The sequence below is a fragment of the Symphalangus syndactylus genome, chromosome 22 (assembly GCF_028878055.3).
Source record: "Symphalangus syndactylus isolate Jambi chromosome 22, NHGRI_mSymSyn1-v2.1_pri, whole genome shotgun sequence".
Taxonomy (NCBI): Eukaryota; Metazoa; Chordata; class Mammalia; order Primates; family Hylobatidae; genus Symphalangus; species Symphalangus syndactylus.
In genome coordinates, this window is record NC_072444.2 from 59,202,851 (window position 1) to 59,219,555 (window position 16,705).

Consider the following 16,705-nt stretch of genomic DNA (forward strand, 5'->3'; position numbering starts at 1 on the left):
AGCCAGGACTCACTAGGGTGGCATGTTTTTATTTTTGGCTTAAATCTCCATCTCTTTTAAAGTGGCTTATTTCTTCATCTTCCTGGTTTTGACCTCTTCATGTCCACCTCCCCCAGTCTTCCCTGTTTCATATGTGATACTGAATAGTGCATTTGCATCTGCAACTCACTGAGTGCTTTGTGAGCTGGACCAGTACCGTCCTTTCCACAGTTGAAAACAAATTCTGGCTGTGGGGAAGAAAACAAGGCAAAGCTACGGCTTCTGCACATACTGTTGCTGTACCCCTTCTGTACCCAGACCTCCACTCATTCACCTCTCCAAGACTTGGCTGGGTCATGACAGTACTGTTTCCCCATCATGTCAGCTTATCAGCATACCTGTGGGACTCACCTAGGAACCTGGGCAGGCCTGGCAAATATGCAGTGCTCCCTCTGACTCATCTTATCCTCTTGACTGACTGTGCCACCCTGCCCCGCACCAACTATGTCTCTTCTTACTGAGCTTGGATGTGCTCACAAAACCTGTCTGAGGCAGGTGCGGTGCAGTAGCTCACACCTGTAATCTTAGCACTTTGGGAGAGGCTGAGGCGGGCAAATTGCTTGAGCCGAGGAGTTCAAGACCAGCCTGGGCAACATGGCAAAACCCCATTTCTACAAAAAATACCAAAAAAAAAAAAAAATAGCTGTGCGTGGTGGCATTTACCTGTAGTTCTAGATTTTCAGGAAGCTGAAATGGGAGGATCACTTGAGTCCAGAAGGCTGAGGTTGTGGTGAGCCAAGGACACCTCCACTCCAACCTGAGTGACAGAGGGAGACCCTGTCTTTAAAAAAGACTGTCTGAAAAACCCAGGGCTTGAGGCAGCAGACTCTCATGCAGCTGCATGAGGGCAGAGGGCCTTTTCTTGTTCTATCCACAGGTGCATTCACAGTGCCTGGCTTATAAAAGGCATTTAGATGATTGTATAAAGAATGAAAGAAGGAGTCAAAATGAAACACACTGACCAACTGGGATCTCTGAGATTTCTTCCTGTTCTCATATACCCTGCACCTAGATCTCTTAGATCTCCCCAGCTAGGGACACTACCCTTCTGATACCCCATGCCTGCCTGTCTGTGATGTTGCCTCCACCTCCAGGCCCTGTGAGTGATAGCCCAAGAGCTTGCTTCCTTAGGAGGAGCAGTCCTTCTTCTGTTTCTGTTACAGATACTGGGTCCCATTTGCCCTCAGGCAGCCAATTGAAGCAGGTTTCATCCTAGTGAGCATACTTCAAGTCATTCCCATGCCATCTAGATGGGGAAAAAATTGTGTGAACACATCCATGCCTCCTTCCCTCCCCCTTATCTACACATGTATGTAGACTGAAGAGTGTACAGAGGTATGAGTCAGTAACCTGTCTGACTTTCAGAGCAAAAGTGCATCCCTACACTCAAATAAATACAACACGTTCAACCTCTGTGCACAGAGACACTGGATTGCGTGAAAGATCCAGTCTCACAGTATTTATTCTTTTATTCAGCAAGTAAGTATAATATTAAGTACTAGATATATTCTAGGCCTTAGTCTAGCCATTCTAGAGACAGTGATGACTCAAGCAGTTTTGCCCACAAGGAGCATACAGGTATGCTGGAGGAGGAAAGCAGGTAACTGTAACAATGTGGAAAGTACACAGGTAGAACTAGTCATAATATGAAATAATGAGACCAGCATAAAACTTCACTGTCATGCTGAGTGGGGCCAACGGTTCAGTTGTGTAAAATGTGGTTCTGTGACTTGTGAAATCAATGTAGTGGATGGGGCAGTCCCATTCAGAGGACAGGAGCCACTGTCAGTCACAGTTTAACACCTCCATGCTATTGCAATGCACCTGCCTATGGGATTTACCATAATAGTAATAGCCATTATCTCTCCCCTGTACCATGTACTAGGCCCTGTGCTAAGCCCTTTCTGTGTATTTTCTCTTTGCATCACAAAAATCCAATGATCTTGGTACTGTTATAAACGGTACCATTTTAATGAAGCAGCCACTGAGGCTCCAGTCGTGAATAAGCCTGTTTTGCTGCCTCCCGTGTTGGCCGCTGAGGGGTTGTCCTGGTGTGGAATTTGGGTGAGAGAGGCGTGGTCAGGAAAGGGTCCTCCCAGGAGATGAAGCCTGAGTGGACTTTTAATGGGGAGCACTTGAGGCTGGCCCAGCTGAACATGTTCAGCATCTACAGGTTTAAATTTATGCAAATACTCTTTTACTCCCCCATCTCCAAGTTAATAAATTTACAATGTGAATTGTAATGCATTTGATTTTATATTGGGGCTTTCAAATGACCAAAACTCGGGAACTTTTTATCCTGATGCTGTTGTTTGTGGTTTGGGTCTTTGTTTCTGAAACGGTATTTAGGTAGCTGGGCATAATCAGCCAGCTGGTCTTCAGGAAGTAGTCTTTGGTTTAGCAGCAGACTCTGACAAAAGTCTGCTTTGGGCATATAAACATGCTTGGTGAGTCTTCTTTTCTTGGCCTCCATGGCCCTTCCAGCTCTTCCCTAGAGAGTCTTCAGGTCACGTGAGTCAGGGGCTTGTGGAGCCCTTGGGAGGATAGAGCCAGCCTGGATGGAAGAGAGTCTGGCCACTGTTTTTCCCTTCCTTAAGCATCAGGTACCTGAAAGAAGGCAGATGGCCAGAGAGGGACCCTTTGGGCTACATGAAAGCATCACATTTTGGAAAAATTGTTTTCTTCATACCCATCCCTTGTCTGGGCTATTTTTAAGATATAAAAGGGATGCCTATTACCAGAAACATTAATATAATGATTCCCAGTCATTGTATAAAAATAAACAAGCAAAGCTTAGCAATAATTGCATGTGACTCGTGGGACTGGCTTAAGTGGCAGTCACTGTAAACCATATCATCTCTTATCTTTCTCTTCTGATGAATATCCCTGCCCCTTTTTTAGTACAGATACTTTATGAAACAATGAGAACTCATAAATATACATGCAGATGCTGAACATCTTGTAAAAACCCACAAACATAACTCCTGCACACCTAAACTCCGTCTGAACGATACAAGGCCATGATATGCAGCTGTGTGAAGTTACATATGGATTTGAACTTGAGTGACTGATTATCCAGCACTTACTAAGTGCCAAGACTTGGAATGAATCCTTTCCATGTACTACCTCATGTAATCCTCACAGCAACCCCATGAAATAAAGCACTATTGTTTTACCCATCTTACACATGAAAAGACTGAGGTTTAGCAAGCTTGTTACCTGGACTAAGGTCCTATAAATAGAATAGATTATAGTGGGCCTTAAATAATCCGTAGACAGAAGCACCTAGAAGTGTGTCACAGTTACTGACCTGGGAAATGATAGAGCCAGACCTTGAAGCCTAATCTGAACCTGCACTGTTAATTACCACATTGTTTTGGGCACTTTGTGCAAATAATGGATTCATCAATTCATTTGGTGAACCAGGGGTGATTCATTGCTCAGTTTCCTTCTAGAGTCACCATGCCAACTTCGCTAATTAAAACTGGCCAGGAAAGTATGTGTTGTGTGTTTCCTATTTATGATTATCCTCAATGTTCCCCATCAAGAGTGAAACTGACCAAGCCCATGGATAAGAAGCCCCTTTATCCATGTTTAAAAGATTCTTTAAGTACTCCACTTAGCAGTTTAAAATAATTGTTTCTTCTTTCACAGAGTGGGAAAAATCTGAGTGGTTTTACTGGAACATCCCAATCCTATACTGTGAAGAAAACGTATGGTGCTTCATCTGTTCTCTCTGCTTAGCATTAGTTCAAAAATTTAATCCTAGATCCCACAATCCCTCTGTGTAGAAATACTCACTGATGGAGCTGGAGTTGCAGCCATGGAGATATTTTGTCATCTGGAATATCCTCATTAGATTCTGGGCTTCTGAAGGCCAGGCGAAGTATAAATAAAATATGGCCAGTTTTCTCCAGCAGAGTTAAGCCTTGGCACTTACGTGCATTCTTGCAGTGTGTCTCTTGCCTCCTTGCTAAGGAAATCGGTAAGTAGGCAGAATAGCAGGAGATTAGGGGAAAAGCAATTCAATGTGGTTAAGGTGCCAATGTGTGGCAAGACCATAAGTACAAGGAAGTTTACAGAGTGCTGTTTGGTGGCGATGAACTCTCTCTGCCTGTTGTGTTTTCATTCAAACCTCATATGTGCTGTTTGACCTTAATACATCTCCATTGTAATGTCACAGGTAATAAGCACACAGGAAGCAAAAAAAAAATTGCTTATTGACTGAAGTGACAAAAAAAAACTGTTATTTTGGTGTTTCCACGTAATGTATTTCCTACAATCCTAATTGTGTGACAAAAAAACTCATTGCCAGGAAATTATCGTATTTGCTTAGGCTTCATTCTAAACATATGAGGCTTTGGGAAAGTTAATAAAGTTTTTATTTTATGTATACTGAGATATTCTGGTGCCCACAGGGCAGAAGAGATGGTTCATATTGTTATTCAGATATAATTAAACCTAGGTCACATTGAAGTCCATTAAGCAACAGCCTCAAATCCTTTTAATTAATGGGGTCAGATTGGTCTAAAGAAGCTAATTAAATTTTTCCCAAGATTTTCTATTTAAATAGACAAACATTGTGCTGCTTGCATTTCCTCCAAAGTTGTTCTTTGAAATTTAGAGTTGATGAAGGTATCCACACTTCATGGCAGGCCCTGATTTTCAGAGGTCAGGAGGCACTATGGGTTCTCTGACTAAACCTGCAGAGATCCTGATCTGCGTCTTCTGGCACTTTTCTCCTCAATCAGAAGGATCTGGACTCCCTGTGCTATCTTATGCCCAACCACGGCCTGACAGAGATCATTTGTTTTCCACTGGAGAGCCGGCACATCCTCTCCAAAGTCTGATAGGAGAGGGCAAATCAGAGATCACAAGTCTGGTAGATAACAACCCTGGATTCTTCATATTCCATAAAGCTGGGGTGTCATGGGACTAGTACATCCCACTGTTTCCTTCCATTTCATCTGTAGCAGTCAGATCTCCCCCACCCCTGAGCCACATGCCCAGGCCACACCCTATAGTTAGAAGTTCTCTCTGACAATCTAATAAGAGTAAGATGCAGAGCAGGAGCTTCCTAATGGTAGTAGAGCTTTCCGTTCATCCTACAGCTTCCAGGCTCCTGCCTACCATGTTTTCCTCACCACCACCACCACCCCCCTCCACCCATGATCTCTGGTGGTTCTGCTGCCCAAGGGGGAAATGACCCAGCCAGCATTAGGGGCTCTGCTGGCCTCGCAAAGCTTCTTTTCTTCCCAGTTCCCTGCCCTGTGGACATCTCTGGCATTGTGATCACGCAGTTTCCAGGAAACGAAAATTTATTCTTTCAAAAAACCGAAAAGATTGAGTACCCTATTCTGTACAAAACAAAAGTAAATAGGTCCAGAAAACCTGAGATGTTAGTGCTTTGCCCCAGAATTCATTCAGGAGCTACCTGGTTCTCCAGTATGTCACCCATGGGCTGTGCTCAGGGTTGGCCTGACACATGCAGCCCGGCAGCTTGGGCCTGGCACCCTCCAGCTGAACCTTTCTAAACGATCGTTCAATTAGAGCAGCTGCTAAGAGAGGAAAGCTGGTGAGAAGGAGGGGATTGCTGTGAAAAGACCGAGGGAAAAAGAGAACCAAGCTTGCAGCTAAATCTAGTTGAGCCATCTCCTTCATTCTCAATGCCTGGCCTTATGGTTGGATGATGCTCTGTGTGATGGCAGAAGGAAAGGATGCCCTGGGGCCCAGTTATCTTTTCTCACTTAATGTGCCCCTGGGGGCTGGAACAGAACAGGCTCTTTGATGTGGGCAGAGAGGACACAGCTTCATCAAGCCCAGACCTGGACCCTGCCCATCAACAACCTGCAGTGCTCCAGCAGTGTGAAGTACACCTACTGCGACAGTATGTGCCGAGGCATTTCTGGGAGCAGTTATTTCATTTTTGGACCCAGGAAATCAGCACCACTGAACTGCAGCTTGTCCCCTTTGTCATCGTGGCTTCCAGCTGCTGTGGTTGCTCTGAGGACTGAGAGCAAGTTGTTGCTGCCATCTATGGTCTGTCTTGGGGGAAGCACATGGTTTGCCTGCTGGAGAGGGAAGCAGCTGCCTTGCGGATTCAGCAACATGGCACCCTCTCTCCCCTCTGAGGGGAAAATCAACACCAAGATGTTGGTGTCCCCAGTGTAAACCCCATTATGAAAACCTGTGTTTACTGACCTACCATCATTTTAAAGCAGTTCCGTTTGAACTGCAGTCAAACCTCCAAGTGACCTTTCTGTCTCTCCGCCCAGCATTCCTGAAAGGGCCTGTTGTTTCTTTGGTTCAATGAAGAAACCTTCTGTGTAGTTAAGCAAGTGTTTTTCCAGTCATGTCTCCTGGTGAGTTACAGAAGGATTATTGTTGGGTCTTGGTGGTGGTGGTTGTTTTTCTTCTAATAATCCATCCTGCCTACCCCGTGGATACCACTAGACACTTAATTTTTTACTTCCTTGGTGGAGGAGAGCATAGTGAGTTGAGTAGCTTTGTGGAGACTTTAAAAGTTCATAGTTTTTCAGATCCTGGTGTAAGCTGAATTCTCTCTGCCCCACCCCCCAGGGCCTGGGAGCCTTCCAAAGTGAGGTGTCCACACGGGAATGGGCCACAGAATCGCCGCCTGCAAGCCGGGAATGCCCATCCTGCCTGATGGTCCTGCCTGATGTGTTCATATGCTGTGTGGTTTTCTGTCTTACAGTTGTTTGTTGGACTTGGGTTCCCTTACGAGGGCCCAGCTCCCCTGGAGGCTATTGCAAATGGATGTGCTTTTCTGAATCCCAAGTTCAACCCACCCAAAAGCAGCAAAAACACAGACTTTTTCATTGGCAAGCCAACTCTGAGAGAGGTAAGCATCTATCAAAATTATTCCACTTTGAATAATATGAATAATAGCTATTTATTGAGTGCTAATGTAGGTATTAACTTCATTTAACATGGTTGGGTGGGAGGGTGAGGGTGTAGAGGCTCAGAGAGACAAATGACCTGATCACATCACTTTGCGAGTTAGGGGCAGGATTTGAATCTACTTCTGCCTTCACCAAGTAAGGGATCTTGACACTCTACCCCCACTTCAGCTTATTGTAAACTCAGACATTCTAGCCTCTGATTGTAGATGAACTCTGGTTTCCTGAATGTTTGAAGTTTAGGGAGTGAGATCAACTGGTTAGCAGATATTTGTGAAGAATCTGCTGCCCATGATGGGCTTTGGAGAATAAAAAGTGGGCTGTGGGAGTTTTCAAAGAGCCATCAGCATCAAGATACCACATGTATCTTGGATAATTGAAGTAATGTGACTGATTTTTTTTCACCCACCATCCCAAGAAGTAATCCTGCCATTGCTAGAACCATTTACAGAAGCCTCATTTGAATTGTCTTCAGAGATCCTGTTGAAAATCTGCAGTGTGTGATGAATCACCATTGAGGGTAGTTGGATTTGATTTAGGGCAATAAACAAAAGTCTTTTACAGCTACGTATGAGTGATCAAGCTGGGTGTTTCTGCATCTGGTCAGAAAGTGGTGTGTGCAAGAAACCATAAGATTGATTTTCTGATTATTTCTATGTAGTTAGTAGTAAGTGGCTCTGCAGGCAGCTTATGAAGGGAAGTCATAGCAGCATCCTTGTCATTCAGGGCCTTTGACTGGGGGATTACATTGATTAGCATCCCTCCCGTGGCATATCAATGTAGAAGGACAGTTTATAAAACATACATTTTTCAATTCTACTTTTAAACCCTTCTGAGTCATTTTCTCTCCCAAATAGTATATAAGATGCATTTTCAATGGTTATTTTTTATTGATCAGTCAGAAACCTTGACAATTTATAGAACTGATTATTTGGAGAGTTATTTTTCTCTGACCCTTCCTGTCATTGGTGAAATGGCCAAAGGAGATAGAAGATCAATGAGATCTCTGTTTATCTATAAAAGGTTAATCTGTGGCCCAGATAACCTTTGACAAGGGTTATGCACGCGTGTGTGTGTGTGTGTGTGTGTGTGTGGTTTTTTTTTTTTCCTTCTGCTAGAATAATAAATTTGAATTCTTCATTTGGGGAGTGGTTTTGTATTAAGAGATCAGTTTGTTCATTTATAACTCAGCAATACTTAATGTACATCTGTGTGCTAGGTGCTGTAGGAAGTGCTAGGACACAGAGACCAGGGACATTCAGTCTGCCATGAACCTATTCTTTTGAAAAGTTTAAAAAGATGCTGCCCAGCAGTGAAAATATCTCAGTTTAGGAATCTCTGCTTTAGCATGTGACTGACTTCTTTGAAACTTTGGCATTTGGGGTGGAAAAGAAACTAGTAAATCATCCCTCGGGTTTTTTGTTTATTTTTGACAAAAAATATACTTAAGGTGTACACCTTGATGTTTTGATAAATATACACATTGTGAAATAGTCATTACAATCAAACTAATCCATCACCTTACATACTAAATAGATATTTTTTTCATGGTAAAAACACTTAAGATCTCCTTTTTTGGCAAATTTCAAGTATGCAATACAGTATTGTTAACTATGGTCATAATGCTGCACACTAGCTCTCCAGAACTTAATCAACTTGTATAACTGAGACTTTGACCAACATCTCCCCATATCCCCATGCACCAGTCTCTGGGAATCACGAATGTATTCTCTGCTCTGTGAGTTCAACCATTTTACTGTGAGTTGAATTGTGAGTTCAACTAGGCTGGTCTGCATGTGGGATCATGCAGAATTTTCCTTCTGTGCCTGGCTTATTTTACTTAGCATAATATTTTCCACATTCATCCATGTTGCCACCAGTGATGGGATTTCCTTCTTTTGCAGGCTAAATATTTCATATACACATAATTTGCTTATGTATTCATCCACTGAAGGCCACTTAGTTTGTTTCCATATCTTGGCTATTATGAATAATGCTGCAGTGTATATGGGAGTGCAGATACTGCTTTAACGTACTGATTTTAATTGCTTTGGATATATACCCAGCAGTGGGATTGCTGGATTATGTGGAGTTCTATTATTTTTTGAGGAACCTCCATTTTCTTTTTCATTTATGGCTGTAGCACATTACATTTTCACCAGCAGGGTACCAAGGTTCCCTTTTTACCACATTCTTGCCAGACACTTGTTACCTTTTGTCTTTTTGATAAAAGCCATTTTAACAAGCATGAGGTGCTATGTCCTTGTGGTTTTGATGTGCATCTCCCTGATGAATGATGTTGAGCACCTTTTCGTATGTTTGTTTGCCTTGTGTATGTCTTCTTTTGAGAAATGTCTTCAGGTTATTTGCCTATATTTTAATTTGGTTGGTTGGGTTTTTTCGCAGTTGAGTTATAGGAGTTCCTTATATACTTGGGAATTAACCGCTTATTAAATATGTGGTTTGCAAATATTCTCTCCTGTTCCATAGGTTGCCTTTTCACTCTATTGATTGTTTACTGTGCAGGTCTTTAGTTTGATGCAATCTCAGTTGCCTGTTTTTGCTTTTGTTGCCTGTGCTTTTAATATCATACCCAAACATCATTGCCCAGACTAGTGTCAAGAAGCTTTTGCACTATTTTTTTTCCTCATAGTTGTGCTGTTTCAGGTCTTATATTGAAGTCTAATCAATTTTGAATTCATTTTTGTAGACAGTGTGAGATAAAGATTTGATTTCATTCTTATGCATGTGGAAATCAAGTTTTCCAAATATTATTTGTTGATGACACTCTCCTTCTCCATTGTGTATTCTTGTCAGCCTTGTTGGGAATCAGTTCTTTTCTGGTTTCTCTGTTCTGTTCCATTGGTCTGTATGTCTGTTTTTATGCCGAAATCACCTGTACGTTTGAAATTAGGTCTAGGAAATCTCTAAAGTTCTACTTCTGCCCAAATTGTAGATATTATTTGTAATTTTCCATGTTTGTTTAACATTTTGAGATAAAGTATATACAACATAAAACTTACCATTTATGGTTAAAATTGTTAACCATTTTTAAGTGTACAATTCAATGGCATTAAGCATATTTGCAATATTGTGCAACCATCACCACTATCCATTTCCAGAACTTGTTCATCATTCTAAACGGAAATTCTGCACCCGTTAAACACTAACTCCCCATTCTCCCCACTCCTCAATCCCTGGTAAACCTCTCTTCTACTTTGTGTCTCTGTGAATTTGCCTATTCTAGGTACCGCATATAAGTGGAACCATATAGTGTCTGTCCTTTTGTGTCTGGCTCACTAACTTAGCATGTTTTCAAGGTTTGTTCATGTTGTAGCGTGTTTCAGAATCTTATTCCTTCCTTTTTATTTTTTTGGAGACAGGGTCTTGCTCTGTCACCCAGGCTGGAGGAGTGCAATGGTGTGATCATGGCTCACTGCAGTCTCAAACTCCTGGGCTCAAGTGATCCTTCTTCCTCAGCCTCCTGAGTAGCTGGGACTACAGGTGTGTGCCACGACACCTGGCTACTCTTTTTATATTTGGTAGAGATGGGATCTCACTGTATTAACTGGGCTGGTCTTGAACTCCTGGACTAAAGCGACCCTTCCAGGTAGCTTGGGATTACAGACACACCCCACCACAACCCAGCAAATTAATTTTTCTTTTTTTTCAGAGGCAAAGGTCTTACTATGTTGCTCAGTCTGGTCTCCAACTCCTGGGCTCAAGTGATCCCCCCAGCTAAACCTCCCAAAGTGCTGGGATTACAGGCATGAGTCACCATGCCTGGCCTATGTCACTCCTTTCTATGAAAATATATATATTTTATTCCTTTTTATGAATATATACACACTACTTTTTTAAGGCTGAATATTCCATTGAATATACATATAAATCATTTTGTTTATTCATTTGTTGATGGACATTCGGGTTGTTTTCACCTTTTGCCCATTGTAATGCTACTATGAACATTGGTATACAAGTATTTTGAGTCTCTGCTTTCAATACTTTGGGGGATGTACCTACAAGTAGACTTGCTAGAATTTACTTTTTACTTTGAAATAATTTTACTGGTAAAGAAAAATTGCAAAAATAATACGGAGTTCAGGCATACCCTTCATCTAGCTTCTTCTTATGGCAGCTTCTACAAAACTACAGTACAGTGGTCAAAACCAAGAAATTAACATTGGTACCATAGTATTATCTAAACTACAGACTTTATTTGGACTTCACCAGTTTTTCCACCAAGATCCTTTTTCTGTTCCTGGATCCAATTCGGTACCCACATTGCATTCAATAGTCGTGTCTCCTTAGTCTCCTCTGATCTGTGCCAATTCAGTCTTTCACTATCACCCATGACCTTACCACTTTTAAGGAGCACAGGTTAGCTTTTTGTACACTGTTTCTCAATTTAGATTTGACTGATATCTTCCTATCAGTCAAAGCTGAAGTTATGCATTTTTGGCAAGAATATCCGAGAAGTGATGCACCTTTCTCAGCACATCACGTTAGTGGGCATATGATGTCAATATGTTGTACTGATTGATCCCAGGTTTCTCCACTATGAAGTTACTCTTTTACTCTTTTCTTTATGGTAGGGGTAATACTTTGGGGCTATGTTAGAATATCCTGTTTATCCTCAAACTTTTATATCATATAGCAGTGGGTTTGTATAGTATCACATACTATACAAATAAATACAGTATTTATTGTATCATATAGAACTGGATCATGTCTACAACAATTATTGCTGTGGTATTCTGATGGTGATTTTCTGATTCCTTCACGATTTTTTAAATACACGGAAAGCAAAGAAGTCCATCTCTTTTCTTACTGTAGTTTCTATATACAAGCCTTTGGGAAATGAATCAAAAGTAGCTGAGATTAAGTTGGCAACTGACACACTTTGTTAAAACTGACTCTAAAGGTTTTAATGACACTGTGGCCACTGAGTATTTTTTTCCTGGAAAAAAAAAATTAGGACACTCTTAAACACAATCTGAACATTGCCCAGTGAATGATGTAATGTAACATGGATCAGATCAGCCAGCGTGAAGTTACCAAGAAAAGCATTTCATTGTTTTCTATCAGTTGCCATCATTTTGTAATTTACTTTTTGCTGAGGTCATGGAAGGTTTTCATTCTTCATGCTGTAAGAAGAGAATAGGCATTGGAGCTGTCACACGGACATTTGGTTCCTCCTGTCCCTTCATCCCTTCAGATGATTCCACCAGCCCTTAAATGTGACTCTATTAGAGAAACTGTGGGATCCTTTCAACAGTCGCTCAGCAAGTGACCTCACACAGATGACTCCATCAGTCCTAGGCTCCCCCAGGAGAGCAGGATGCAGAGGGGAGTTGACAGGTGTTTAATGCATCCCCGCAGGGTGGTACCAGTTGCTGCACTGGGAGAATTCATCAATGTACATTTCCTGATTTCCAGGAGCTCCAAATCTGATACAAAAGAGTTACAGGACAAATGCATAATCATGGAAGTGCATGAAGAAATAGCTAAGTGAATTCAGGAGGGGAGTGAACTTGGAGTTGTGCTGGGTGGAGGATGTGCAGGGTTAGCTGCCGAGGGGATATTGGAGGAGCTGTGCTTTAAAGGAAAAGGAGGCGAGCGGATCTCAAGCCTGAGAAGCATGAATACTGACAAGTCAGGGATACCCCAAGAAGGTCAGTTTGCTTTATGCAAGAGGGCAGGTTCCATCTGAAATCTAGCTCCCTCCAGCAACATCAGACAGCACTGAGAGGGACCAGTGAGCCTGATCTCATGGCCAGGTGGGTTACCCTGTCCTGCTCTGCCAGCTCACAAAAGTCCGCAAAATCCCTGTAACCAAAGAAGCTTTTAATGAGAAAAGAGCTGTAAACAGGTTCATTTCTAAGAATCAAAAATCTCTAGAAATTATCTTTTTTCCTTAGCAAATGGAAACATTGCAACCAGAGTATACATAATTACAAAACTTTTGAATTCAACACTTACCAAGGAAGCCCTAGGCTGGGCCAGGAGTCCTGCTAATCGCCTGCACAAACATTATTTCTCAGGTTTATTATGCATCAATGATGATTCTGAGACTGACAGGCATTACAAAAGTATTTGCCCATACAAATCTTTCATATTAAGTAATAATTGATCCACCTAAATTGATCATATCAACTGCATACATGTCTCTTTGCCTTCAGTTGAAGAGAAGAAAAGGTCTGGATATCTAAATGTGGGTTTAGCTTTGTTTTTATTTTTGCACTGGACCATTTTTCAAACCATGATGTCTGCTCAGAGGGGGAATAGTTCCGCAAGGCCTTAAGTAATGTGGCTGGTTCAGGTTACATTTTAATATAAATTGGATTTTTATCTTTATATTGGGAAACATATGAGTAGGTTCTTGATCATTTTTCTGACATTTTTTAAGCCATTAGAAATACTCTGGCTTCAGGGTTGTGTGTGTGTGTGTGTGTGTGTGCGTGCGCGTGTGCGTGTGTGTTTTCCATAAAGAGAACTCATGTTCTCCTTGGAGATTTAATAGCCACTCTGAAGTAATGTCTCATATTTAATGAGATTTTCATTATTTTTACAAACTATACTCCGGTAAATTTACTGATTGATATACAATGAAGTATCTTAGATCAGACGGTTCTCAATAAATTAACAAGAAGGAACGTAACATTCAGAGGGGAACTAATGAATCACAAAATGCCTCACTCATAAAGTTAAGTAACCTTCAGTAAATGTAAATGAATAAAAGGAATAAAAGGATAATAGCTCAGTATTTTGTATTTTCCAAGTGCTTGGAGCAACCTTGTAAATAAGCAGAGACCTTAAAAGGCAGGAGAGGAGGGAGACTGCTGACATGTAAATTACTAAATAGTGACATTGATGGCAACTTTAACTTACTCTGATTCCGTCAGAAAAACGAATTAGTTCTCCAGGCCACAAAATGAAAATGATGTGACATTTTGCTCATCTTCAGAAAATACAGGCATAAATTCAGTCCTGAATTTAGGTTGGCAAGTTTTAAGAGCTGGATTAAAAGGCTGGTGTTTACACTGGGCCTTTGTCTTTTTTTTTTTTTTTTTTTTTTTTTTTTTTTTTTTTTTGAGACGTAGTCTCGCTCTGTTGCCCAGGCTGGAGTGCAATGGCGCAATCTCGGCTCACTGCAAGCTCCGCCTCCCGGGTTCACGCCATTCTCCTGCCTCAGCCTCTCCGAGTAGCTGGGACTACAGGCGCCCGCCACCACGCCCGGCTAATTTTTTGTATTTTTAGTAGAGACGGAGTTTCACCGTGGTCTCCATCTCCTGACCTCGTGATCCGCCCACCTTGGCCTCCCAAAGTGCGGGCCTTTGTCTTAAGAACTCAAAGACATCCTTTAAAATTGTCACCTTCCTTTTTATTCAAAGCTAAGAAGTTGCTGAAGGACCTAGTTTTGAAGCTGGCTCTTCCCCTTTCCGGCTGTGGGGTCTTGGGGGAAATGTAATCGCCTGTCAGTCTCAGAATCATCATTGATGCATAATAAACCTGAGAAATAATGTTTGTGCAGGCGATTAGCAGGACTCCTGGCCCAGCCTAGGGCTTCTTTGGTAAGTGTTGAATTCAAAACGTGTGCAGAGAAAAAAAAATGGAAGTTTCCTGAGTTCCATGAGGCCTGCAGAGAGTCTGTAGCTTTCATCAGCTGAGCCGAGGAAGAGGGCACCTTCCTCAGAAGGGCGGGAAACTGAAGAGACTGATGACGGGCTGCTGCTGGGTAGAGGCCCAGATAACCTGCAGCCAGCAGAGGCTCAGTGCTGGGCCCAGCAACTTGTCGGGCTTCCTGTCTGGAATAGCACGTGCATGCTCTTGGTGTGGTAGGATACAAAGAACAGTGGCTAAGGGAAAGATGGAGGGGTGCCAGTTAATTCCTCCAGCCCTCTGAGTATCCTGAGGAAGAGAGGAGAGCCAGCTTGACCTCCAAAGCAAAGGCCTGAGGAGAAGAGAAGAGCCAGCTTGACCTCCAAAGCAAATGCCTCAGCACTGCCAGACCCAATATTTCCTATTGTTATAAATATGAGATGAAATTTGTAAATTATATAACCTTGCCTACATGTGTAATTTCAAAAGGGAATAATTCTCTAACTCAAATATAAAGGAGAAATAAAAGGAAAATAATTTCTAATAAAGCAATACATATTTCAGTATTATGGAGTCAAGAACTGTACTGTCCCATACCCAAGAGCTGTACCAGGCACTATGATGCCTTGTTCCTCCTCACAGTGAGTGTTTTTATTTAAAAGGAGTGAAACATTCAGCTGAATATGGTCAGCCTTTTTACTTACAATTGACATTATGAAGGAGGAGTGAAGCCTGAGTGTGTTTACATATACCCACATATAAACAGAATTGCCAGTAATGTGATAGCTCCAAATACAGACTAATGTGGGTATGTTTTACTGGAGACTCTGACATCCTCAGTGGCATTGACTTTGCTGCTTTGATCTTTCTGAAATGGTGACAGCCCATTGGTGACATTTCAGATAAAACAGAGCAGAGACATTGCTTCATTTACATGGTGATTATGTCTCTGGATAATTCAATGTATGTTCGAACTGTCAAAAAGTTAGATTCTGACTGGGCATGGTGGTTCATGCCTGTAATCCTAGCACTTTGGAGGGCTGAGACAGGCGGATCACTTGAGGCTAGGAGTTCGAGACCAACCTGGCCAACATGGTGAAAACCCATCTCTACTAAAAATACAAAAACTTAGCCAGGCGTGGTGGTGCGCACCTATAGTTCCAGCTACTCAGGAGGCTGAAGCAGGAGAATCACTTGAACCCAGGAGGCAGAGGTTGCAGTGAGCTGAGATCGTACTACTGCATTCCAGCCGGGGTGACAAAGCAAGACTCTGTTTCAAAAAAATAAAAAATAAAAAACTAGATTCTCTAAGCCCACGTGAAAGCCCTGCAGGGCATTTGAAAGTTTCGTGGGCAGTGGACAGTTCTTCCTGTGCAGGACTGTCCTTGGACATTGTGAAGCAGCTTACATCCCTGGTTCCCACCCACAGACTAAGGGTAACACTCTCCAGTTATTATGGTAGCTGAAAATGCTCTCACATGTGTCTAGAATGCTCCCTTTACAACATGACTTTAAAGGGATATGAGGATAGAGGTGGAAACAAAATCAGGGGATAAATTTAGCTGTATTAAAGAATGGACTCAGCTGAGCACAGTGGCTTGTGCCTGTAATCCCGGCAATTTGGGAGGCTGACACAGAATCATTTGAGGCCAGGAGTTTGAGACCCACCTAGGCAACATACAGAGACCCTGTGTATACAAAAAAAAAAATTGTTTTTAATTAGCCAGGCATGATGTGCGCATCTGTAGTCCCAACTACTCAGAATGCTGAGGCAAGATTATCTCTTGAGCCCGGGAGTTTGAGGCTGCAGTGAACTATGACTGGGCAACAGAGCAAGACCCTTTGGAAAAAACAAAAGAAGAATGGACACTTCATGAATTCAGAGTTGTCATGGTTCACACTTGGTTTCTTTGACCACACGTTGTTTTTAAAATAAAACCCCCTTTAGGACAAAAACTGCCATTCCTTGTTTCTCTGAATATTATGCTAATGATTATTCCTGAAACCATCCCAAAAATTCTGTGTATTTCTCATGGTGTCATTTTTTTCTATCACCTTTTGTATGCACCATGACTTAGCCTCCTGGGACTTTAAAAGCCTTGATTTTTCTTGTAGTTGTCTATGCTGACCTTTCTGTCTTAGCC

General features: G+C 42.0%; 1 protein-coding gene across 10 annotated transcripts in view; it reads left to right on the plus strand.

The window, feature by feature from the left end:
- The window catches only part of MGAT5 (alpha-1,6-mannosylglycoprotein 6-beta-N-acetylglucosaminyltransferase), a 324,876-nt gene that overhangs the window by 275,091 nt on the left and 33,080 nt on the right, over positions 1-16,705 (plus strand). For all 10 annotated transcript variants that reach the window (XM_055261073.2, XM_055261074.2, XM_063631000.1 and 7 more), the window contains one exon: positions 6,755-6,901. In XM_055261073.2, the coding sequence (XP_055117048.1) occupies positions 6,755-6,901 (147 nt within the window). The remainder of the gene's footprint in view (positions 1-6,754; positions 6,902-16,705) is intronic.